This window comes from Gouania willdenowi, chromosome 6 (assembly GCF_900634775.1).
Source record: "Gouania willdenowi chromosome 6, fGouWil2.1, whole genome shotgun sequence".
NCBI classification, from domain to species: domain Eukaryota; kingdom Metazoa; phylum Chordata; class Actinopteri; order Blenniiformes; family Gobiesocidae; genus Gouania; species Gouania willdenowi.
The window spans coordinates 6327795-6355107 of NC_041049.1; the positions used below are offsets into that span (position 1 = coordinate 6327795).

General features: G+C 39.3%; 1 protein-coding gene across 21 annotated transcripts in view; it reads left to right on the top strand.

Annotated features, from left to right (window-relative positions):
- Window positions 1–27313, top strand: part of celf2 (cugbp, Elav-like family member 2) — a 286166-nt gene that overhangs the window by 47288 nt on the left and 211565 nt on the right. For all 21 annotated transcript variants that reach the window (XM_028451254.1, XM_028451255.1, XM_028451260.1 and 18 more), the window contains exon 2: window positions 20666–20701. In XM_028451254.1, coding sequence (XP_028307055.1) covers window positions 20666–20701 — 36 coding nt within the window. The remainder of the gene's footprint in view (window positions 1–20665; window positions 20702–27313) is intronic.

Here is a 27313-nt window from a genome sequence, read left to right on the forward strand (position 1 = left end):
AGCTTTAGCTACTGTTGTATACGTGGTTGCACTGACGAGAGAAACTCGCCAGTATAATAATTTATAGTTTTCAAATAACATTCTGCAAACAGCGGCGATGCTCTTTTCAAAAGTAGCCCAGATTTAAAATGCATTATAACATTGGAGAGTTCGTCTCGTCACATTCACAGACTTTAAGACAGAACGGAAGCCCTATAAACCCCTTAAGCCAGTGGACATCAAACTTTTCAGCCCGCGACCCCCAAAATAAAGGTGCAAGAGACCGGGGACCCCCACTGTACCTGAAGGTGGTTGAACACAGAACATTGAAGAACAGTCAGAGACAGGAGACAGGGCCATTTATAAACGGGAATAAAGAGGAGAGCAAAACAATGGTCCATTGTTCTATGAATCTGTGATAACCACATTTATTTATTTCTCCGAATAATATCCACTGTTATCCAGGATGTTTAATATTATTTGGGCCATAGTATATAGTCTTCTTAAAGATGTAAATCATTGTTTTAATCAGAAATAAAATGGGTTAAAGGTGAGACAAAAATGGTGGAAAAGGTGGTGAAATGGGATTTAAAAAACCACAGAAATTGGTTTAAAGTTCAACATTGGAGTGGCCAAAATTGGGGGAATAAAGGGTTCATTGTCAATATTGGAACAATAAGTTTGAACTGGCAAATAATGTGCATGAAAAATCTGAATGTGGTTGAATTGGCAAAAATAAGCATGAACTATAGTGGAAAGAGGTTAAAAGTGACAATAACATAGTGATGTAAAGGGTTTATAAGTGCCAAAAATGTCTTTGAAAGTGGAAAAAGTGGCAGAAATGGGAGTAATGTTGCAAAAATGCATTAAAAGGAGGAAAAATATGGCAAAAGAAAAGCAATGAAAGTTACAGAAAAAGGAGAAAAATAAGCAAAGATGGGCTCAAATTGTTCAAAAATGTTTCTTAGTGTCTTAAAGGGATCTGGCAACCCCCTCCCAGTGTCTCATGACTCCAAGCTTGAGAACCCCTGCTTTAAGCTAGCAGGCCTGGAATGCAAAGTATTACCATAAGTAGCAAACAAATGGAGCCAATGAAGGAGTCTCCACATCCACATCCAGGTTCAGTGGTCATTCTCCTCCTGAGATTTTACTCCTTTTCAATTTGAAAGATGTGATTACACCACAACGCACACACTTTCACACACACGCTCTCTGGGCGGTGGTGATCCAATTTAGGAGGTGAGAAGGGAGGGATAAGGAGACAGAGGGTGTGAAGATGGCAGCCGTGGACGAGATGCAGTGAAGGAAAGCAGGAGAGAGCCTTTCTCCCTCGTTTGTCATTCTGTCTGCAGCGTATGCAGATGAGGAGCTAATATGATATCTCTGCTGCGCTGATGGATGTTTAAAATGATATGGCAACCCAAAGCAGCCGCGCCGCATGCCGTCTGCTGCCTGCCAGGGAAGGCGTGCGTGTGGGAATGTGGTAATTTGTGTGTGTCACTCATTGAGGAAGTATATCCAAATTATTGCTGAGAGGTGATATTGTCCCAAACTTTCCTTGAGTCAAACATTTATTATTACTATGGCTGCAACCAATATTAGAAACCAACTTCTTCCATTAGTTAACAGGTTTTCTGACAGGACGAGGTAGGTTATTTCAGGTGAGGATACTTTGGTGCAGAGATGAGTAACTTTTATCACAACGGGGGCCACAAAAGATGTGATCGTCTGATGCACGTTTGTCAGCATTTAGAAAAATCACCAATCTGAGCAATAAGACGCTAAAAAGCCACGGACTTTGTGTGGTTTTGATGTCATTTTGTTGTTTTGTGTCGTTATTGTTGCCTTTTCTGTGTTTTTGTAGTCATTTTGTGTGGTTTTTATTGTAGTTGTGGGTGTTTTGCACTCATTTTGTGTTTTTATCATTTTGAATTATTTGATTATTATTGTTTTTCACTTTTACTTTTTTTTTTTTTTTTTTTAATGCAAATTTGATATTTTCCAAAGTGAAAAACCCTTCTCTGCTGTTTTCATCTCTGGTTCTTATTTGTCATCTTTTTCATTATTTTATTAAATTACTTCCATCATTTCACTTTTGGTCAATCACTTTAGTAAAATCCTGTAAAGCACTTTGGACTACAATTGAATTTGTCTGAAAGGCGCTGTATGAATAAAGTTGGATTGATTGATTGAAGGCAATTAATGGACTTTAAACTATTAAAAAGTGCAACAGAAAATATCAAAATTAGTTTAAAAATCAAAATGGCAATAAAAACATAAAATCAACAATAAAATAAGTCATAAGCAGTAGAGAAAAAAAGTGCTTTTCACTTTGATTTGACATTGGTGTGTATTTTGGGGTCTTAGGTATTTTTGCCATCGTTTGGAGTCATTTTGTGATTTTTTTTTTCTGTCATTTTTTGTAGTTTCGATGTTGCTGTTCCTAGAAGTAATTTTGTAATTTTTTGTCGTTTTGGAATTGTTTTGTACAACATTCTCTAGTTGTGTGTGTTTTTTATGTTTTGTGCATTTTTAATGTTTTGGCTGTTTTTAGAATCATTATGTGTATCATTCTATTATTTTATTGGTATTTTTTTATTTGGTGGGGGGGGGGGATTTTGTTTTGACCATGTCTGCCTTAATGTTCCCTCTATTCTCAAACCCTAAATTGAAAAGCGTTACTGGTACTATGTGTTTTTAATGGAGAGGTGAGAAGTCTATGTCGTCAGCTACTTTAATTTCAGGTTCAGATTCAGGTCTGATTTATAGCGTTAGTTAAGTATTAAAAATTTAAATGATTAATTAAATTAGGGGCTTTGGCCTTTATTTATTGTCATTTACTGTATGTTTTACACATCTATGAAATTTGTTCTCTGCATTTTTTCGCATTTCAAAAGAATCATACATAAACATAGATGTCTCAGCTTTAACCACTTGGCACCACTCCCCTGGAGTTAATGGATGAATAGATAATGTGTATCCAAACCTACGCTAAGAATTAGCATTCATGCTAGTAAGTTGGTTAATTTTTGCTGACATGTATGAGCAGATAGGGTCAAGTCTCCACGTTGACTTGTATTTTTGTTGTGCATCTAATCTTATAATAACTGACTTTTTCCGTGGCTACTTTTGCGAGTACTTTGACAGTAAGACGAGTACTTTTAAAACAAACTAAAGCAAAGACTGAATAAAAAATGTTTCCACTGTCTGGTTAGTTTCAATAAAAAGTGTCTCCATCTGTTGTGGAGTCGTATTAGTGCAACGGGTTCCATGAAGCAGAGGCGGGAGCAGCACGACTGATCGGATTCTCCACAGACTTCATTAGTTAAAACAAAGCCAGTTGTCCATTTGAGCTCTTTCACAGCCTAATTGATATTGATTTACTGATTTGCTCAGGGGCGAGTTAAAAGCATGTTTTGTGTTATCACCAATGTTGCTTTCCCTCTGCTTTTTTCCTCCTTATCTCACAGGAGGAATTTTCACTCCGTCTTTCAGCGCCGACAATAGAAAATAACCAACGGAAAGATTTTCTTTACAGAGCCAATCAGACACGGTTTAGGTTTTTATCCCATTTTAACATCAATTCCTCTTTTTTAAGCTAATTTCCTTTCATAATTCAGGCTTGACAGAGCAACAAATTAGCGTTATCTGTTCCTTGTGAGCTGTGCTTCGACGATAGCAGTGATGAATTGTCACCGTCCTCATAACTGTATAATGATAGTTATCATTAATGGTTAGCGGTTAGCAAAGTGAGGCGTTGAGATCAATGGTGGCGGTGTTGGTGTTAGATTGAAGGAGGCCTTTTATCATGTTGATGGATGGCAGGCCTGCCTTTAATTTGACATGTTATGATCATATCAATTTGTTCTCACTTCTCTTGAAATCGTTTTTATTGCCGCTCAGTCTCTCGCAGTTCATCGCTCGGCGCCGTAAATTCCGAGCCGCTATGGCAGCTGACATGACGCTCCATAAACCAAACCTTTACGCCTTCCTCTCGCCTCCACCTTTAATCATTTTCCAAACCTGGCATCACCTTTTTCCTTCTCTTTAACCCACCTCTGTTTTGATACCTCTCTTTGTCTATTTACTTTCATGCTGCCTTTGCTCTTTGACAGGCGTCAGGAGACGGCCTCAACCAAAGAGTGAAGGAATCAGACTGGGATTAAAATGTAATATCAGACTATTAAAAAGATTAGTGTTTGACATTTCGCTGTCTGAGCTACCCCCCCCCCCCCCCCCCCCAACCCCCAATCTGATGAACTGGCATTCATCATATTGATTTATTCTTCAGTTTCCTTTATTGGTCTGCACACACATGGACAGCAGTAGATCTGATCTGGGGTGCCCTTTTGTGAGGCGTGGTGCGTCGCTGGAGCCCATGCACAAAGTAACAGCCGACTGACTGCTGGAAAGGATGGTTTCGTAAAAGGGAAGGTTATTCATTAAACTAGTAGTTTTGAAAGCAGCAGCAACAAGAAGGGAATTGGGGACAAGAGTGAGAAAACCCTCAGAAGAAGAGTTAGTTATAACTGCAGAAGAACCCCAATGCTTTTCCAGTGTTGCAACTTATTACAAGATTACATTTTCATTTAGGAGACGCTTTTGTCCAACGTGAAGCGGCAGTTAGGGTTAAGGGACTTGCTCAACATCCCATAGTTGATATGAACTGGTGACCCTCCGATCACGAGCTTGCTTCCTTAATCGTTAAGTCACCACCGCCCTAGCGACTTACCAGAGCACCTCGCCACTTCTTTTCTTAGAAATAAAAAGAGGGTAATTTCTACCGACTTTTTCATCCACAGCACTTGTCAAACTCAAGGTGTGGGGGGGAGAATCCAGCCCTTTAAAGCTCCCTATTCAGCCCGCATGAGAAAGTAAAAATAATAGCTAAAACATGACTCATTGTGTAAATCACCAACTCATGCAATTGTCGATATCTTGGTACCTCCAAATACATAAATTCAATGAAACTGCACATTTTTCCCCAGGTCTTACAGTTTCCCCATGCCTATATGACATGATGGCAGTCATTTTTAATTTTAAATTGTTGTAAGTACTCTTTAATTCTTCCAAAACCATACAATTTTCTTCAAATTATTCCCCAAATTAAATAAAAAATTGTCACAGAATCATGGAAATATAAGGTCCTGCGGGAACTGATATCTGCCACTTATTGCTTGGATTTTGTTGGTGCCCTACATAGAAGTGCAAACTAGGACACATGAATGATAAAATTGCTCATTTTACCGCCTAAAATCTGTGGCCCACTTGAGATTAAACTGGTCCGTATTTGGCTCCTGAACTAAAACAAGTTTGAAACCTCTAATCTACAGTTACTCTCTGTGTCCCACTATCTCGTCCCATGCAACTTAAAGCGGCTGGCATTGATAACAATCATTTTTTTATTACACAGATAAAGACATAGGCCTTATAAATCAATAAATTAGAGTTGTTTGTTTTTTTTGGAAAATGGGAGAATTTTTTTCCAAAGGTTGAAGGTTGAAATTGCCACATGCAGGTTTGTTTTTGATCCACTCAAAAACAATGGGTTTGATGACAAATGGTATTGAGACTTGATGTTCGGAAGAGATTTGCGCATTGTATTGTGGGATTGGGGGCCCAGACAGTGAGCAAAAAAGTTTCTTTAAGTCGTGTTTTTACTTCTCTTACAGTGATTTCTTGTTTCTTCATCAGACAAGGAAGACGGTGATTTGCTTGACATACATTTTTGGCGTATGTGGTTGTTTCTACTGTGGAAAGCCACAATATCAACATCCGCATTTGTTTTGGAAAGACTTTTAATCTGTGGAAACATCAGAAATGGCACTTTGACAGAGTTTTTCAGGTCACACTGGTATCAGCAGTGGATGAGAACAACTTTTGGTTGAAATGTTAGGGATCGTCTCCAGCAACTAACCTCCATAACAACCTCCAGCTACAACTTGTCACTGCCCTTCAACATCCCCCTTCCCGACGTCTTCCACCGACAGCACCCGGTCTACCTTAAAGATACACAATGTTTTCTAGCGACTTCAGTGGACCATCTACTGCCACAGGATTCGGCAACACTGCCCGAGTCATGCAAGCTAACAAACAACTTAGGACAACATAATCAAGGTTCTCTGTCCATCTTATTCTTGCTGACTTAGCCTTGCTGTTTTATAACCTTCAAGTTTAAGCTGTTAATATTGTGTAAACCATGTGGTGATTCTGGTTTTTTTGTCCATTTCTTTACATCTTCTTTCCCTCCAATGAGATGGCATTGGCCTTTCTGTGGTGCAGAATTTGCTACATATTTTTCTCCAAGATAGTCTATAATATTCTAAATATACAAAGCAAAAAAAGCCTTAAATTCAGTAAAACAGTTCGTCAATACCAGATTTTACATTAGGGACAAAGGGAGCGAGCATTAGCAGGGATATATTTAGGAAGGCGGCCCATATCAGACTTGCAAATATCTGCTAGTTACCCATTTATGCGTTTAATACATTTACTCACCCATTTGGTTTCACTCTGGGGCCTCAGCCATGTATCCATCCACTGATGCATCTACTCAAACATCTAATCAGATGGATACTGTAGCGAGTGCCTCTAAGTGGCTTCGGTCTATAAGTGTAAATTACACAACATCATGAGTCCTGGTGGAGAAAGCAATGGACATGGCACATTCACATCTGCCTCGTGCATTATATATACTGTATAGTATATGTACGGATGCAACATCATAGCAGGGTTTATTGCATACATCTGTGTTGTAATTATGACTCCTCAGTAGGTAATCTTCCAGGTACCCAGGAGGTTTGGAGATGTGTATAATGCAGGTTTTAGGCGTTATCTACCAGGCAAGAAGTAATAAGGAAGGTTTATGATCTGTTTGGATGTGAATGTTTACCATCACATCCTTCTATTTTATCAGGGTATTATCTAATCTGGTTTCTCATTAAGAAGATTGAAGATATATTAGGTTTAGATATGAATAAATGTATTAAAAAAATAACTGTTTTTTAATGTGATGGTGATTAGATGGTTGTAGAAATGTGTTCACAATATGCATTTCAAGTTTTTCTGTATGCTTTTGCAACCATACATCCTATAGGTAATTTAAAACTGCTACACGGATAATTTTCTATTGTGTGATAGTTCATGGGTCATAGATGAAAGAATCAAACATAATTCACTCCAAAAAAGAAAGAAAAAGGGTTGAAAATGCAACTTGAAAGTTTGTTTTTAACATTTTTGCACATTATGGGATGTGGAGTCCAGTAAACGGATGTTTGTTTTTTTTAGAATGTTTTGACTTTATTCTTATGGTAATTTATTGTGTTTCTTTGGAGACTGTGATTAGCTTCACACCATTTTTGTTCTAGTTTAGTCCCAGGAGTTACTGTGACTCTACATCCCACAATGCAATGCCCAGTTAGGTCAACAAACGACATGTTTACAGAGATAAAAACACATTGTAAGGGTGCTTTCATACCGGTTTAGTCCCAGACTTGGTCCGAATGGGCGGAGGAAAGATGATAAATTTTGTCACCTTGGTTTGGCTCGGTTTGCGTTCAGAGAAACACTTCTAATCTACTCTAAAGAGCATCTAATGCAGTTACATGAGCTAACCACTCTAGGGCACCATTACTGTTGTAGAATCTTCCCTAGGCAGAAAAACAGAAACCTGAAGAATCTGTGGGTCAAAGCGAACGTTGCTGGTTTTAATGCCCTTTTTTGCGCTGCCGCCGGTTCCCCTGACCACCCACAATGCCATGCGCTCTACAGCATCTCCCACACTGTGTTTTTAGTTCGCACTGAGCACGGTTGCGTTCATAGAGGACCGAATCACCCTCGACTTCATTTGGAAAAGCTCCAAGACCGGCAGAAACGATCGTTCTAGATTTTGCCTGTTTGATCCGCTCTAGACTTTGTTTGTATGTTCACAGCGACCAAACAGATCAAACAAATCCTAGAGCATTTAGGATCGGTCTGGGTGAACGCACCCTTAAGCAGCAATTTCAGTCTTTCGAACAAAATAAGCTTTGATTGAGATCTACAGTATGATGCCTACACTATGATTTTATCAAGTGATTGTGGGTAGCAGCTTTAAATTCTCTAGTTGAGGTTTCAAAATCTTGTATATCCGAGAGGCTCGTTGCATCCATTATGATTCACCATTCTGTAGTTGGTAAATTAGTCTTCCTTCTTTTCTCTTCTGAAGGCCAATCTTCTCTGAATAATGCAGTCATGCCCTTCCTTTAGGTTGGACTAACACATTTACAAAAGTAATCTCCTGAACTGAAGGTTTCTAAATGTTGTACATTAATGAAGTTCTCACATCTAATTTCCCTCTTTGTCTTTGCCTCCCAAAGCCTTCTACATCCTTCCCTGTTCATTTCGCACCATCTTATCATCCGGTCGGCTGCTAATAGCTACGCACAAACACTCACTGTGTCCGTTGCACCAATCACAGGCCGGAGTCTTCTCAATTTAAACAAACTCACAACAAGCAGCCCTCTGTCTCTCTGTCCTATGTGTCATGTATATAAAGAGGCGAAAGTAATGGATTACAAGTACTCACATTACTGTAATTGAGTTGTTTTTATGGGTAAATTGTTATTTTTTGCGATTATTTTTATCTATGTTTCTTTGAACATAATACACATGTTCTTAGTGGTGCCATTTCTAAACAATGCTCAGCCACTTCCTTGGGTTCAGGTTGGGGTTTCTACTAGGACTGCACGATTATGACCAAAATGATAATCACGATTATTTTGATCAATATTGTAATCATGATTTTAATCACAATTATTTATCATGTTAGGTAAACATCTGTGTTGTTATTGCACTATTTTTGACCAAACATTATGTGTACAGTTTACAGTCCAAATTTAAGCTTTAAAATGGAATTATACAAAAAAAAATAATGGAGAATTTCAAATGTTCCAAAGTCTAACTGAATAAATCCACTATTACAGAGTGCAGAGCCTGTCTTTGAAAGAAAGTGTCTATTCATACGGTTGCCATACAGACAACCCTCGATGCTATTGGTACGTTTACCGAAGTACACGTACGTAGCGTCTTAGAGTTAGGTTTATGGTTAGGGTCAAGTTAAAACGCTATATCGCAACATTTTTTTAGGGTTAGGTTTACGGTTAGGTTTAGTCTTAGTCACGTGACCTAAACTGGCCAATGAGGGGCGCTGCGTACGGATAGATTGTTGGTATATTGATACGGCAACCGTACAGATAGCCACTGCCCATTTTAAATGTAAATATTGCCAACGATCAGGTAAATTTTATTGTGGCAGCCAAAATCATGATCATAGTTAAAATTTGATTAATTGTGCAGCCCGAGTTTGTACTTAATATGTTGTTACCCACATGAAACATTTTGCACTGTTTTAGGGTTCATAAATGTAACTATACTTAGAGCCTGAGAATTTTAATTTCAAATTGAATTAATTGGTGTTATTTGATTTATAACATAATTTGTGGAAAATAAATTAAGTTCCAATTGTGCAATATTTGGTCTCTTCCTTTTTAAGTTTATACATGAGATGTTTACTGGATGCAAGGGAACCATGGCAAGATTAATTTCCAAAAATAAATATTGGGGGGTGAAAGTAACTTCAACCCCTGGCAAGATTTATGGAATCATCAGTCTTGGAGGATGTTCATTCAGGTGTTTTATTTTGTAGAAAATAATTAGATCACAGACATGCCACAAAACTAAAGTCATTTAAAATGGCAACGTTCTGGCTTTATGAAACACTAAAAGAAATCAAGAAAAGAAATAACAATTGCTTTCTTAGATCAAGCAGAGGGAAAAAATATGGAATCACTCAGTTCTGAGGAAAAACTTATGGAATCACCCTGTAAATTTCCATTTCCAAAACTAACACCTGCATCAGATTAAATCTGCTCATTAGTCTGCAGTTAAAAAGGAGTGCTCACACCTTGGAGAGCTGTCAAAGCAGATTGACATTAATCATGGCTCCAACACGAGGGATGTCAGTTGAAACAAATGAGAAGTTTATCAAACTTCTTAAAGAAGGTAAATCATAACGGAATGTTGCAAAATATGTTGGTTGTTCACAGTCAGCTGTGTCTAAAATATGGACCAAGTACAAACAACATGGGAAGGTTGTAAAAGTCAAGCATACTGGTACACCAAGGAAATTATCAAAGCATCAAGAGAGACAGAAAACTTAAAGCATGTCTTGAAAACAGAAAATGCACAGCAAAACAAATGAGGAACCAATGGGCAGAAACTGGAGTCGACGTCTGTGACCGAACTGTAAGAAAGTGCCCGAAGGGAATGGGATTCATATACAGAGAAGCTCAACAAAGCCATCATTAACACCTAAACAGAAAAGAACAAGGTTCCAATGGCCTAAGGAAAAGCAATCGTGGACTGTGGATGACTGGATGAAAGTTATATTCACTGATGAATTGCAAATCTGCATTGGGCAAGGTGATGATGCTGGAACTTTTGTTTGGTGCCGTTCCAATGAGATTTATGAAGATGACTGCCTGAAGAAAACATGTACATTTCCACAGTCATTGATGAGAGATGGCACGGCACTCATTACATCTTCAAAATATGCACAAGTTTATGTTGACATTTTGGACACTTTTCTTATTCCCTCAATTGAAAGGATTTTTGGGGATGATGATGACATTTATCAAGATAATGCATCTTGCCATTGAGCAAAACCTGTGAATACTTTCCTTGAAGAAAGACACATTGGGTCAATGTCGATGCCTGCAAATAGTACGAATCTCATTCCAATTGATAATCTGTGGTGGAAATTGAAGAAAATGGTCCATCACAAGGTTCCATCCTACAAAGTTGATCTGGCAACAGCAATCAGAGAATGTTGGAGCCGAATTGATGAAGAGTACTGTTTGTCACTTGTTAAATCCATGCCTCAGAGACTGCAAGCTGTTATAAAAGCCAGAAGTGGTGCAACAAAGTACTAGTGGTGCGTTGTTTGTTTTTCATGATTCCATATTTTTTTCCTCAGAACTGAGTGATTTGATTTTTTTTTTTCGCTCTGCTTGATCTAAGAAAGCAAATTGTTATTGACTACCACATTTTTTTTCTTGATTTTTTTTTTTTAGTGTTTCTTAAAGCCAGAAAGTTGCCATTTTAAACTCACACTGTGTAACTTTTGGCCACTCGAGGTGCAGGACCTGTAACTTTCACGTCAAGCGCCCCTAGTGGCCATAAGCGGCGCAGCACTGTTGCAAAAATCAACAGTCAGTGGGCCCAGCGTCCCTTGTCTTTTGATTGTGTACGTAGACAGTAGTTGACCTGTAACTTCGGGATAAGGATTTGTTCAACGGCGGCGAGGCCAGGGAGTAGGGGGGGAGTGCCAGTGACGCGGCGAGGCGGGCTGAGTACCGGGTCTCTGGCGGCGGGGAGAGAAGGGTGGCGGTGTCTGCTCCTCCTTCCTTGTACTTGTACTTGAGTACAATTTCAATCAAGTAACAGTACTTCTACTTGAGTAGAATATATCAGTACTCTTTACACCTTGGTGTATATATACACCCACACACAAAACGGATGCAGAGTGTAATGTGTTGTGAGCAGTGGCAGGTCGGGGAGGGCGTTATCAGTAATGCATGACGCGTGCCTCCATAACGCCGGCTTCATTTGCATGTGTGAGGAGGTCTAGGCTAATGGAGCTGATCTCCTGCGTTATTATTAGATGAGGAAAAGCAAAAGGGTGCCCAGGGAGGTAGAGGAGGACGACGAGGGTGTTGTATTAAAGAGGAGGACGGGGAGGTCTCCGTTCTTCTCCGAGAAGCATGATGGATGCAGCAGGAGGGAGTCGCTCCTCTGCCGACTTTAGCTTGTTGTACAATTTGCTGCCAGCATGCACAAACATATGCACGGCGTAAGTGCATGTGCTGCGAGCTGCACGCTGCACCCTTTGAATATCACGAGGTAAATGAGGCCTAACACACGCCTGCTAGTTCTCCCTTTGTTCACCCTTTACCTCTCAGGTCGTTTCTCTCGGTGCATTCAAATGTCCTCAATATGTCACTTGTACATGCATGAGTACACACACACACACACACACACACACAGATGTATGCATGGACACTGGGTTTATTAAGTCTGCCGGGGCCTTTTTTAATAGCACACATTCACAGTTTTATTGCTGTCTATTATTGTCATCACAATGTGGGCTTGTTCTGTTGGAGCTGCTGACCTATGACCAACCTGTTAAAGGCTCTCATCCCAACAATACTCACGGTTTTTGTGTTTTTGACAAGCGGGTGTAAACGGATTATTGTTTCTTTATTGTTGGAACGACGTGTTCTATCAGCTAGAATTCACATTGGTTCCACTTTAAAACTCCACAGATTTTTCTGTGGTAATAAATATTGTAGTGACCCTGTTCCAGGCTGAATAAAAGGAGACTCTACTATGTCCTTTAACCATTTAACGGCTACCGCGTCGCCGGCGACGCATCACGTACGCGCACATTAAAATTACCGTAACTCTGTTAAAACTTGCTCTAATGGAAAAATGTCAACTGTTTCTGAAAGCTAACATGTTGTGCTTTATTGACAAACTACAGACATTACAGCAGGGGTACACAATAAGTTGATTGCGATCTCCCGGTCGATTGTGGAGGCATTTGGACAATTACAAGTACAATTGCACTTTGAACGTGTTTCCATTCAAGGCTGTTTTGGAGCCTTTTAACTCTCAAGAAATCTCATCTCGCAAGATACGGGAAAAAAAAAACAAAACCCTAAAAAGCATTTCCATAGCGCTTTTGCGACACATTTCAATTTCGAAACGTCTGAAATACCTCCTGTAACGATCGCCCTCTGAGGACTGTCCCTTTAAGGGCCTTGCTAACGTATGGTCAGAGTTTAATCAAAACTGTGCTCTTCCTGTTTTATTAACAGAGCCTGGTGTTGAGCTAGCCCCGCCCTTTGATGGTAACGAGCCGTTTTGAGTTCTGTTAGTGACGTTATCGACCCGCGTAGACCTCCGGATCTCCACACTCCTCATGAAACTTTTTAGCGATATTTGAGTGTTAATTCGAAATTCAGGTGTTTCCATCACCAGTTCTTATTGCGCTATTTAGATTTTGCGCATTTCCAAGGGTAATGGAAATGCAGCTAGTGCCTCACTAGTACCCACTATAACTAGTATAGGCCTATGGAAACAGGAAAAAACTTCCAATGCAAATGTGCCATAGGACACATAAACACCTTGGAAGCAGCAAAGATGAAGATGGGAAAAGGAAAAGCTTGGGAAAGTGTGAATGTAAAGTCTGTGAATGCATTTAAAAATGTGAGCTAGGCTACGTTGATTGGTCGGGGACTACTGGGTAGAGGATGTGAAATGCTGGGTGGCAGGTGAGAAAGAGAAAGGTGTTGAAAAACAGTGTTGGGATGAAGGAGGAGGGAAATGAAGAGAGGATGACGCTCAGCAGTTAAACTCGAAAATGCATTTGCTGCAACGGCTAATAGTATGTGTTACTGGTCCATAAAGCTTTCAGTAATGGGTAACATCGTATTCTTTTCAGATTATCTTTGAATAACCACTACCTTAACTACTTTGGCAAGAACTTTTGCTGTTAGCATGCTAACTGCTACTATTTCTATTACCCTAGCTGGATGTCATTTACAGCAGCAGGAGGAAGAATAGAGATAACTGTAGACAATATTGGAAAATGTCTCTTACATCTTCAAATTACATCTGTAGAAATGGTTGCACCTCAACTTGTTTACGCTTTGCGGCTCCTTATGGCAACATTCAATGGTTTATATTATTTAATGTCACCACAATGGGGGGAAACTGGTTTCAATTACAGGAATAGAATATATCTGAATATTTAAGCACCAGCCAAATGATTGTCGTGACTGTGTAAGCTTTGGAATGCATTGAAATAGCAGTTATACCGCTTTTACTGAATCACTTTTTATAGAGAGCACAAAAAACAGATGAATATAATCTTCTTTTTTCCCATAAGGTAAAGAATTCTCAGACTTCCATAGACACAGGACAGTCACGGGATTTAATTCAATAGAGAATTAATCTGTTTGTGTCATTTTGTCCTTGACGAGGGAACTATTTAGATTAAATTTTGTTTCTTTGATAGTGTTGGTTTTGAAAAAAATCTGTTTTAAGTTACTTCATACAAATTGAACTTAGAAATCCAAGTTATGACTTATTACCAAAGATGTACAAAAAGTAAAGGCTCTTGACATACGCTCACAGAATATTCATGTCAAATTACAGCCCGATTTAACGAGCATTAACGGAGGAGTAGTCGTTTCAAAAATGGAGCCCCCCGGGGGCTCCTGGCGCCCCCGTGACACGTACAGGGTAATGGGCCCCATTTGTATATTGGTACAGTATGTGCCAATGATTTGGTACCATCATAACATTTGTATCACCAATAAATGAGAAATCGACTTTGGTTTTCTTTTTTCTTTTGATGCCCCGAATCGAAAATCAGGCTGTGAGCATCTATACGTACACATCTATAGATTATACCTACCAAATTTTAGCCAGATCCGTTCACGAATAACAGAGGATTAGCGATTTTAACTAGTGCACACAACAAGAAGAAGAACAAAGTGAGTGGCGTTTTCAGTCAGGTAGCCCGGTCTAGAAACATAAAAAGAAAGAGCCAAAATAAAGTTCATCCAGACCTTCAGGTTTAATTTTGTTGACTGATGATAGTTGCATTTGCAACATTGCAACACTAGTTATTTAGTTTGACCTGTTTTTGTGATAATAATAGTTGTTGGTTAGATTTATTTTGTGATGTAAAACAGTTGTATTAGTTGATGAATGCAGCTGAGGAGTTTTTTTTTTTATCACTTGCAACACGATAAATTTGCATTCATTAAAATTAAAGTGTATGCCTCACAGATCGATAAATTGAACATCATTGACTCCAAAAATTAAGTAACTAAGTTGAAATAGCCGCTTGCAACTTTGTTTTGATCGCCACTGTAAACACTCTTTACGCATTGCATTGTGGGATGTGGAGTCCCACAGACGGATGTGATTTCTGTGATTTCTTGTGTTTCTTCACCAGACAAGCAGGACAGTGATTGGCTTGACACCCATTTTGTTCTAGTTTGTTGCAGGTACTCCCCATTTTAATAATAATAATAATAATATTGATAATTAATGGAATAAAAAAAATATTATGGGTAGCCACCTTAAGTACAGTCAGGAGTAGGTTACTGTAAATATGACAGTTATCATGTAAAAATAACCAAATCATGTACACTAGTAAACAAGTATATAAACTGATAAACATCTGGTTGCTGGTGGGTCCGTTGCGTGTAACTGGTTGGTTACACATGAAGTCAGTGCCTTCTTTCTAGTGCAGTCCAGAATGAATCAACACCAGTCGCACAAAGGTTTAACCTGACATCTTGTGTTTGACATTGTGATAAAAGCGATGTCACTTCCAATATTTCTTCAGGTGTGTTTTATAAATAAGTGAGAGGCTTCAGGGGAAATCACTTTCCAACTCTCCGTGGGACCTCTTCAGGGTGTTCAGTCATGACAGCTGCTTTATGTACTCTCTTTCTCTGAAGTCGTACAGTGTGTGTGTGTGTGTGTGTACACGCGTCTTAGATCTTCTGTTAATCACAATGTTGCCAAATGAGCCCGGGGGTGCTCGCCGGGTCTCACCACCTGCTCCGTCTTAGCGTGGTCGGCCCTGGCACCGTCGCCCTGAGGACGACCCAAGCTTTTCAGCTCCGTTTTTCATCTCTGCCAGGCAGCCACGCCGCAGCCTGAGGCTGGCTGGAGTTAGTGCGTGGGTTCACACACCAAGGCCAAAAAACTGTCCGTCATTGAGCTCAACTCTGGCTCGGGTCCACCTGGATGCTGTTTAACCATCTGCTTCCATCCCAGTGATCGATTTTGACCCACATGTTGTCAACTTGACTTAAGCCGGACCAATAAGAAGCATCTAATGTCCATCGAGTCGCACTTTTTTACTTATGTCTTTTACTCAGGCATTTTTATTTCCTTCTTTTATCCTTCTATTGTGGGGAGAATTTAAAACGCTCTAGGATTTTTTTAGATAGTCCGCCACGTTTGGGCGGTTTGAACACGCAAACAAAGTCTAGAGCGGGTCAACCAGCCAAATGTTAGAGCAATTGTTTCAAAAGTTGTTCTCTGAACGGAAAGATGATTAAATCAATACCTGTCCTCCGCCCATTCAGACCGAGTCCGGGACTAAACTGGTGTGAAAGCGCCCTAAAAGTACTTACTGTCAAAGCTAAGGTCTCGTAGCAGGGTTGGGGTCAATTACCCATGTTCATCTACAGTTCAATTCTGATTACAGTTACCAGTCTTTTTTCCAATTACAATTATTTTCTATCCTCAGAAAGTCTAACACGATTACGTTCTCAATTACTTAAATTCAATTACAAATAATCACAATTACTGAGCCTGACATAAAAACCTAATAAAAGTTAACTGTCCTCTAGTTTTATTAGCTTTCTATTAGCATCTTTAATTATAACGGGTCCCAAATCAGGTGTAAAATACACGAAAAACTCTCATTTCTTTCCTATCAATTGGTTCCCTTGTTAGGTCCTAATCAATGGACATATATAAAATGGTAAAACTTGGGAAAGCTTGACATATTTTATTAATGGGTAACTTCATATGTTTAGAACTGTACATAGAACTGTAACATGGTTCCCCAGTGAAATTATAATTGACAATTTTTATCGAATTTTCATGGAAATTACGATTACAAAGTCAATTATCTGAACTCAATTACGATTACGACAGCAACAGCAACATATTCCTTAAATTATAATTATAATTTTACCATAATTGTAATTAATGATCAATTACGCGATTACAATTATAATTTACCCCAACCCTTGCCTCATAGTTTGATTTTGGGGACAGTCATAAGGAACAACGAAAAAACCTGTTTGTGAATAATTTTATGATTGTAACACTAACAGTAAAAAGCACATAATTATAAGAGTTTTTAATTATTTTTTTTATATATTAATCGGACACATGTCTGGAAATAAGAAGCACCTTTCAACTTCTGCCCAAATTTGTTGTCTTCACCGACAGAACTTTGCTTCTTTTAGATAATGTTGACGCCTTACTTTGGTGCAACAAGATACATTTAGTATCATTTAACTCAATGTTATTTTAAATTGACTGTAGCCTATCAGAGGCTTCATGTGAACAGTTTGTGCCAACAAAGCTATGATAAGCTAACCATGCTAAATAGCGAACTAGCTGCCTTGGGTAAATTAAGTAACAACTCTAGCCAATGCTTGCATGTCCAGTCTGTGTTTCAGTTGATAATAGAAGCTATGGTTAGAGCAGTGTGTGTCTGATGTTTTATTGTAATTCATAGCAATGGGTAAATGGACTGAAGAAGTGACGTGTGTGTGTGTATGTGCGTGTGTGTAGCGGGATAACAAGATGAGCATTTGCTGGTATTGTGCAGATGAAACAGACAACTGTGACTTTGAAATGCAAAGAGCAGCGATTGTGGTGATTGGCCGCCATGTAGAGGCGGAGCCCTGGAGTTTTTGCTTAGAGTTTCATCATTACACACACACACACACACACACGCTCGCTCCCACCACCACCAACTCACTCTGTCCCTGCATCTACACACTATCTCTCCTGCACACATACACACAGTAGTTATTAATGATTGCATTGTTAATTTGTTATCATTTTTTATTTACCTCTGTGGCTTAAAATCAGGGTTGAATCAGTGCTGGTCTGAGCTTTAGAGGATTGTGTGCGTCTATTCTGGTGTGTGCACACGACACACATGGGGCCTGGGGACCAATTTATTTACATGCAAGGGAAGAGGAAGAGAGAATTGGAGGAAGGGATAAAACTAAAAGGGAAAGAGACAAAACAAAGCGGAAACTGGGAATTATGGAGAAAACCCAGCGGAACGAACACGTTTCTCTGCTGTACCCAAGCACAGGCAAGAGCAATTTACTGTTTTGGTGAATTGAGTGTGTGTTTTTGTTTAGAATCATTCTGTGGGATTTCTAGAAAATCTACATGCTTTGGGATTCAACTGTTTTAATTCCAAAAAGAAGATTAAACTAAATTTGTAACTTGACAATCCTCCAGTAGATGCTGATGTTGAGTCTGTAGAGATGAGATATTTCTGGGTTTTTTTTTAGCTTGGCTTTAGTTAGATTTTATTTGCTACACCTGAATTGGGACAAGGTCTGAAATATATGTAATTACTAGCTAAGTAGTAGTTTAGGTCGGTAGGTGGCACATTAAGGCTGCAAGTGACTTTTTTGTACATTTTGTCCCTTTTTTACTGTGTCATTGCAATGTTCATAAAAGGCTAGAACATCTTTGTAGTTGCAGATTGATGAATATAAAGGTTTGTTGTATAACAATTGGTAAATTTATACAGGGATTCACTCATTCACACATATTAATACACAAATGGTGACTGAGCTAGCATGCAAGGTGCTAGCTCCCCATCAGGAGCAACTTGTGGTTCAATGTCTTGCATGAACATTTTCCCGACCAAGGATGGCAAACATCAGATAATTTTATGTTTTATAAGATTATTCTATGAGGTTCTCCTGATGTCTGAAGGATGTTAAGAGTGAATTTGTCCTGATAATCGGCTCCAAAATGGGTCGGGGCCGACAGTCGTAAAAGTTAAACTTGAATATTGAGGACGGCTAAACCAAGAACTGAACTCCTTGACTGAAAACAACCCCAAATTTTAATCTCCGAGTACAACCAAGTTCGTCAATATCTCTCAAACATAGTTGAATGCTATAATATTAGATTATTTTTGTGACTTTAGCGAGTAGGAGTTCCGACTTCAGGTGGCATTCCAGGTCACTTTTACAAGTAGGAGGTTGAAAAATCCAGAGTTCCGTGCTGACTGGAAAGCAGCATTAGATCGCGTTGTTAGATCTCGTCAAACGACGCAAGATTTCTAGCTTGTTGAGATTATTGGAGCTTGTTTTTTTATCTTCATGTGTGAAGTCTGTAACAGACGAAACATTTCTTCAGGTACCCGCTTTAGGGACAGCTTGGAATTAAACTGACAACCATTTTTTCCAATGGTTATTTATATGTAATAAGCCGTACAAACCCCAGGGAATCAGGAGTGTGCGGCTGTTGCACGTAGCAATGCACCCTCAATCCATTTAGCGCGTTCCTTCTAATGAATATGTATAGTAGACGGAGCTCACAAGGGGAGCAAAAAAATGGGAGGAGGACATGCAAATAAATTAATGCAGTGGGCACAATGCATTTCATTAAATCTGGAACTGTTTGCGGTGATTGTTTAAGCACAGGAAAATAGCACGACTGACAAGCAGGTGCAGACACACACGCAGAGATCCGCTGTAGTAAATGTTAACACAAAACGCAGCGGAGATAGAAAAAAAGGCTCCAGCTAACCTTTCTAGTATAAGAAAATAATTCAAATAAAGCAATAGTCAATATTAACATCTACTGAATGAGAAAATAAAGTGTGTGGGAGGGAGAGAACAGCTGGATGGCTGAAGCCCGTGTGGAGTCTGGTACGTGTGTCCGCTGTAGTGCAGAGCCAGAGGGTCACTGTGCGCGGACCTCCATGGATGTCGCTTCGGACGCACAGCTCCAGTGAGCTTCTGTGTCTTTCTCTCCATGTTTTGATCGTCAAACTCATGTGTCGCATTGATGTCAGGCCAGATTCAGCTGATCAAATGCGTAATTTACGCAATGATGGCGTAATGTTCACATAGGACGGTTTCTGTCTAAATCTACATATTTCTCATGGACTGATCAGAGCAAAGTTACAGGACCTGACGGAGCAGCCACATTAAATTAGGGGGAAAAAATATCATTAGTTTTTTAAGTTGTTTTTAAAAACAGAAAACATATTTATTTGTTTATTTAGTTTTCTACATTATTAAATGTTTGTGCAGCAGACAGAGAAGTCCATCTGCCTCCAATTTAACTTCCTCAAAGGTCATTTTGTGCTTCTATATACTCACCTCTGCACAACGCAAAACGCTCATTTAAATAGGGCGGTCTCCACCACTTCTGCACGCGCACTAATCATTGCTGCAATCTTATTGAATTCCTCACACAAAGGTGAGGAAACTGCATCACCAAAAGATTTAAGAACGCAACTGGTTTACCACCCTTTATTTTAGATCTTAGTGAATCCACCTCTGGGAGCGCTGAACAACAGCTAATTCACACAGGTACACACGCTGAAAGCTGGTTAACCGGTCTGTTTGTGCCAAAACCCTTTGACATAATAAACTCTGTGCCTGCATCTGACCAGCAACCCTAAAGCTTAGCTCTGTCTAATTCATCAAAACCTCTACAACAATTATTATTGACAAACCTGAACAAGACAATTCTGCAACATCAAAGACCTGAATATACAAACCTTTGATTGCACGATTGTCAAGCTCTAAAGCACTACAGCATAAGTTGCTAAACCCTGCTTTGGTACATTTCAATGCAAGTGTTTGACAATGTCGGTGAAGGTATTCGGTTATCTCAGGTCTATGCAGAACTCACACTGTGATTGAAGTGAGGATTTTTGAAGGTTGTTGGTAGAACAAAAAACGGATTCATGGTTTTTCTGTTTTGTTTTTCGACGTTTTTTAGAAGTCATTCACAAGTCAATGACCAAATCTTTTTCCTTGTCTTGCAGGCAGGACGCCAGCGACCTCTCTGGAGCGAATCAAAGGTATGCTAATCCATCTTTTATGTCCCCCCTTTCACATCTGCACCTTCCCTTGCCTTTGGCCTCATCTGCAACAAAGTCTTTGCTGTGTGAGCCTCGGCCGAACAGAGACTACACTCATTGGGGGAGCGTTCGGTGTGTGTCCGTGGAAGGACGGGAGCAAGATGAGACGAGGTCGTGGGCAGCGACATGAAGGGCGAGAGGAAAAGGGAAATTGGAAAAGAAAATTGTGACACAGCGCAGATCTATGGGCGAGGAAGGTCATTATACGAAAGCCTTGAGGCGACACCACTGATCAAGACTGGAGAGTGAAGAAGGTTTAAATAAGGTCCGATCTTAAAATAGCAGCTCCGATTTTTCATCTGAATCATGGTTAGCAGGAAGAGGGATGAATATCCTGTTCTGAATACTAGCTCACCCTCTACATCTGGCAACACGGTGAAATAGATTAAATAATCAGCTTTCATCTATTCAATCCATTAAAACCTATAAAGATTTTCAGTGTACCTGTAATGTCCCCATAACATTTTATGACCTGAAACATAATCACAGGCTGTGCTTACCTTTGCAATCCCAATAAATATAACACTTATCTTGAACTACAAGCTCCAGCGTTAATGACTGGTTATATAATGAAGGCCGTAATGGCCAAATGTCTCGTAAACATTTATAGGATCCATAATGCATATGTAGGCATAGCTCCAGGTTTGGTCAATGCTGCTTTGAAGGAGGACGCAGATAAAGCAATAATGAAATATTATAATTCAACAAGTAATAGGGAAGGAAAGACATGTCCTGGTCTAGTTTTTTTAATTTTATTCATTCGTTTAACTTATTCCTGCCTGCAGCTCTCACGTGAGGGCATTAGGGCTAATTAATCAGCCCAATTTCCTTATTATTTAAGTCTCAAATCCATTACAAACTATTATTATTGATCTTCCATCTTTCAACATCATTCAATCAGATATTTGAATTTAACACTTCACCGCACCTTTAATACTGTATAGTGTCATTGAAATATCCAGATTAGAAGAACTCACCTGGTTTGTATCAAAATTTGAAAAATGTAAATAACCTATTTTTGGCAATTTAAGAATCAATTCATAATTGTCAATATTAAGATTGCGATTAATTGATTATTGATTTTCTTTAAACCAAACCCTACTTGACAGGGTACACGGCAAACACAACATTCACTCATACAGGAAATCTAAAGACTGAAATTATACAAAACATACACGTTTTTTGGATGGTGGGAGGAAACAGAAAAACAGTCACTAGTCAATGTTTTCTTATCCTTGACAGCCATTGGTTGTTTTAGGGAAGACATTTTGAATGAAAATATTCAGTCACGTTTTCCTCTCATTGCCACAAATAAACTAAATATGGACGATAGCTTTATAAATTTGGTCATTTAAAAGGTAATGAAGCTCACATAAATATGTAACCTGTCAATATTGGAGTAAAGTTTTAAAGCTAAACACGTCGAACAAAGATAATAAATCGTATAGTGCAGACAAGATGATAGAACATTTCTCCAGGATCCAATTAAAAACATACGGATGATCTCCCATACTACAATTTCACTAAAATGTTACCTTTATTGAAAAAAGTAAATAAAAATGACTATTCTTCATCAAAACTCGTAAAAATACAGTATTCATTAAGTTATTTGAGTACAAAGAAGAACATATTTTTCTATTTTTCATGTTCAATGTTCAGCAAGGTCGTCACGGGGGACCCCAGTTTGGGAACCACTACCTTTGGTATTGTACAATGTTTAATAATGGCATCATTTTCTAATATCATTTCAAACATGGGTGATGATGTTCTTTTCAGTTTCTCCTACATTATTGGTGTTTTCAAGCCACTTTAAAAACAACCACATGAATCTGCCTTTACGTTGGCATGAGCTTTCAGAATCTAAGATGAAGCATTTCTTTGTCTATACGTGTCTGCACTTTTTTCTTGAACCAGATTAAGAATCTCAAACATCTAAAGCCACATCTTCACACACACACACACACACACACACACACACACACACAGCAGGCCTGATGAGGCGCCTGATGCAGCTCAGAGAGACGACGCAGGAAAAAGAGCGCCTGTAGTAGAAGTGTGGCTGTGAATAATTAGGCAAAATACTTTGCTTTTGTTTTTCTCTCTGATTGGAGGAAAATAAGCGAGGCTGTGACTGTCGCATGAGCTCACACACACACACACACACACATACAAATGAAAGAGTGCTTGTGTTGCACACTAATCTGCCACACAGCTGCGTCATCCCACAACGTGTTTACTTCCTTCTCTACCTCCACCAACACCGCCGCCGTCGACCCCCCACAATCCCTGACACACACACATACACACACGCACACACACACACACATACACATGCACGCACACAGCACAAAAGAGTACTGGGTGTATAATTTGATCCTATGCGCTCTCCTCCTCTAATGAAGCCCTCTGGCGGTTTGACTGACACTCGGCTCGTTATTTAAGTGTCTGTTTGGGGCGAGGAGGAAGGAAGGAGGAGGAGGAGGAGGAGGAGGAGGATGAGGAGATGAGAATTGGGAAGGAAGATGTAGGAAAAGTGGAAACAAGGGAGGTGGAAAACAGGCAAAGAGAGTGGGAAATGGTGAAAGTGAAAGAGAGAGAGCAAATGAGAGAAGAGTGAAGACAAGGGTTATTTGGGAGGAGGAGGAAGAGTTGATGTTGCAAACATGGCTGATGATGGCGGATGTGGAAGGATTGTCTGCGTGTGTGTAGATAATTGCAGGTCTTTGTCCTGATAATGTTCTTTGAAGACACACAGCTGATAATTAAGCGAACCCGGCTCCGTGACCTCCCGAAGCGGCGCGTGCACACGCACCATCCTGTTTGGCGCGCACACACCGAAACTGGGCTCAACAATAAAATACAAACAGCCATCAATTAGCGTTTGAATAGGGAACTCTCACAAGTGGAATCGATACAACAGCTCTCCAAAGGCCTTGAGTTTTTCTCTTCAACACGCAAGCTGCAGGTGTGTGACTCACACACACACACATTGACAGCACACGACTGTAATTACAGGGATTCACACAATGCGGCGTCCCGGTACGCTGCATCTGTTATTGCCTCCCTGGTTCCCACATGACAACGGCGGCCCCTCTCTGCCTCTGGCCCCGCCTTCCTTCCCTTTTTTTTTTACACAGTTTTTCTACATGTGAATATTTATGAGATGGAAACTGGTTCACTGCATTCAAAGACTCCTGCTTGGAATATTCTCCTTCAGACACACACATACGCACAGACACACACACACACACACACACACACACACACACACACACACAGTTATCTGCGTTTAAAGCTCTTTTCTGTATTTTAATTCATCCCAAGTGAGAAAAAACCCAACGGGAGCCAAACGGAAAAGGATGCACTCTGTAAAAACAGATGTTTTTACATACATATGTCTGTATATTATTATTTTTTTTGCGTACAGATGTAGAAAGATATTACTTAACAAAGAATAATGCTGTAATTTCACATAAAGCTCATATTTGGGGTGAGTCTGATATGATTTAATCTCATATATATAACAAGAACTAGCATAGGAGCGCCTTAGCTTACTTTGTCATGATTATAGCTTAATATCTACATATACTCTTGTCTTTTCCTACATCTGCATGTCCGCTTTCTGTCTCTTAAGACTATATATTTTCCTCTAAGTCACTGAGGAGTTTAATTTGTGTACCACACATGTTAAATAATATAGCTTTATAGCTTTCATTTCACTAGCTTTACTGAAAGGAGAACACTACACACTTCATTACCTTGACCGTTTCTTTCATTGCATTCATAATTCATCTTTGTTGTTATTATTACGTTACACATTTTATGTTTCATTTGCCGTTTAGGCTACAGGAAGCACATGTTAGTTCACTCTAGTTAGCTAGCTAGCTGCCCTTACTGTAGAAACAGAAACAGCATGGATGGCGTCTCCTTTAGCTTCTAGCTTAGTCGTACTTTCACATATTAGAAATACATACTAGACTAGTTCTCGTCTTTGTCGTCTACAAAAGAAAAATAATAAATATCTCCATGTGAAGGTACTTAGCTTAATGGGCACTAGCATGACAGTGCGCTTTGTCCAGAATGAACAAACACATCTACAACGTATCTCAACTTGTGAATAGAAACAAAGGACCTACAAAAATGAATTGAATTGCAAAAAAAAAAAAAAATACCATAGCGTAGCATAAAATAACGTTAACTTAGTGTAAGTTATTGCCAAAGGTATCGCATTGATTTCTAACTTTAAAATCACTTTTGTTTTATTATTTTAAATGAAAAACTAAAATCTCTACAATACTTTTTTGTCATCTACATCTTATAACAATGCTTTATCTTGACATTCATTGTCATATTGTTACTATGGTAATGACACACAAAGCTCCAGTTTTTTTCTGGGATTGTTGAAGCTGATGCTAATTTTGGAGGTGTGTCTTTTCTATTTTTTTTTTTTTTTTTTGCATTCCTGTGATTTCCTGAAACACGACTCGTATTTATAATTCATCATTTGTTGTGATTGCTGTTGTGTTGGAATCCTGATTGCGTGTGTGCTCAAACTACCAACTTCTGCCTCAGCACACACGTTGGTTGGCGTTGTCGGTTAATTAATGATTATTGTAGTATTTTCATATTGCAGACTTGTTGATGTGCTTTCCAGAAGCAAAAATAGTCAAGTAAAAGACAGAATATTGTTTTTTAACTCCTCGTCAGAATTGGTCTTCCTTTTCTCCGTCCATTTATATCAACTTGTTTGCACGTCTCAAATGTTCTCCTGTCATCTGATAGTGTGTGTGTGTGTGTGTGTGTGTCTGTGTGTGTGTGTGTGCGTGTGCGTGTGTGTGTGTGTGATGTCGGAGGAACTCGGTGTGACGTTTTTTGTTATTTTTTTATCTTTTTTTTTCTGTTGAGAGGCTCCAGATGGCTGAGAGACAGGTGAGCCAATTAGCGAGTCTCGCTACACAGGAACATCATCACACCGGAGAAGCATAGCAGCCAAACACACATCCACGCACGCACACACACACACACACGCAACATACGAACATGACTGTGCTGCAGTGTTAACATTATCACCATCACATTCAGATCCATCTTTCCACTGCATCAATACTCGTGTCGATGTCGCCGTGGATGTGCAATTGATTTTACAATGTGTAATGATGTCGGGAATGAAGACAAATGATCCTCTAATTTTAGCTTATTATCGCGGCTGCCTCCACGACGTATAGTGTGTGCCTATGGTGTGGCCCATTATGCATGTTTTATACGACCCAGAAAACAGGGCATAATAGGCAGATTTGAATTGATTTGCTTGGCGTGTTCATTTATATCATAAGGAGCCTAAAAATATTTCAGCAAGACTCGCTGATGTTCATTATAATTCAAATGAAGTCAAAATCCTTCACAAAAGAGGAGAGAGCGGCACGAAGACGGCAAGTCTAAACAACAACAACAACAACAACAAGAAGAACCTTTATCTTGTTCCTCCTTTCATCCCTATCTCCCTGACCCGCTTTTTTTTTTTTTTTTTTTTTTTTTTTTGTGTCGTCTCTTGTGCTGTGTTTCACTGCTGAGTAGTTCAATATTAGACGCGGGAAATGCAGATTTTCTGCTGTTAATTAGCCGCCGGCTGCCGTGGAAAACCGAGCCACACCTGACCTCGGGCTCTGCTCAACAATACCTGCACATATGCATCCATATTGTACGCTTGCTGATTGTTTTCGATGGCTTCTGCGTGTTTGCCTATTTTTTTTTTTTTTTTTTTTTTTTTTTTGTTCTTAGATAATTGAGCAGCCCTGACAGCAGCTTTCACACTTTAATAGAAGGGGACAAATTAATCTCCACTTGCTAATGCCTGCAAATGGAAAAAGAGCACTCCTGCCACCTCCGTGCTTAGCCAACCTGCAGGCAGAGGGAGTATATGTGACTGTGTCAGGCTGAGAGTAATGTAAAGCTGTCAGCTCTGATGATGGATGTGATCCAGATTACTTGATTTCAAACTGATGGAAGAATAAGATGTTTTCAGATTGGAGACCTTCTATGTGGTAAGGTTAATGCGTGCAATGCACACACCAGTATAGAGTGGGTGTACACATACTATAGTGTTCACACATATAGGAAAGATTTGTAAATTTTTACATTAGTGAATCACAGCATTTGTGGATTTTTTTACCTGTGGAACACGAAGGTCACATGCATTATGTTGAGTAATATCAGCAACGGATCCACAGGAAGAAAATCAACAAAAGCTCTAATTCAGTTTTGCAAAGTTGTACAAAGTGGTTTCATTTGTGCACAAATATTCACATTTACAGAAACAATTTTATTTACAACGTTTACGTTGTTTAATGGTGAGTTATTGGTGGGTCCTTGAGGTATTGGTTAGTTTTGGTAAGTTATCAAGTTCTTGGTGATTTATTGGTGAGTTATTAAGTGAGTTCCTTGTGATTTAATGGTGAGTTACTGGCGATTAAATGGTGACTTATTAAGTTAGTTCCCGGTAATGTAATGGTGAGTTATTGGGTTATTGATTAGTTGTTGGTAATATAATGCTGA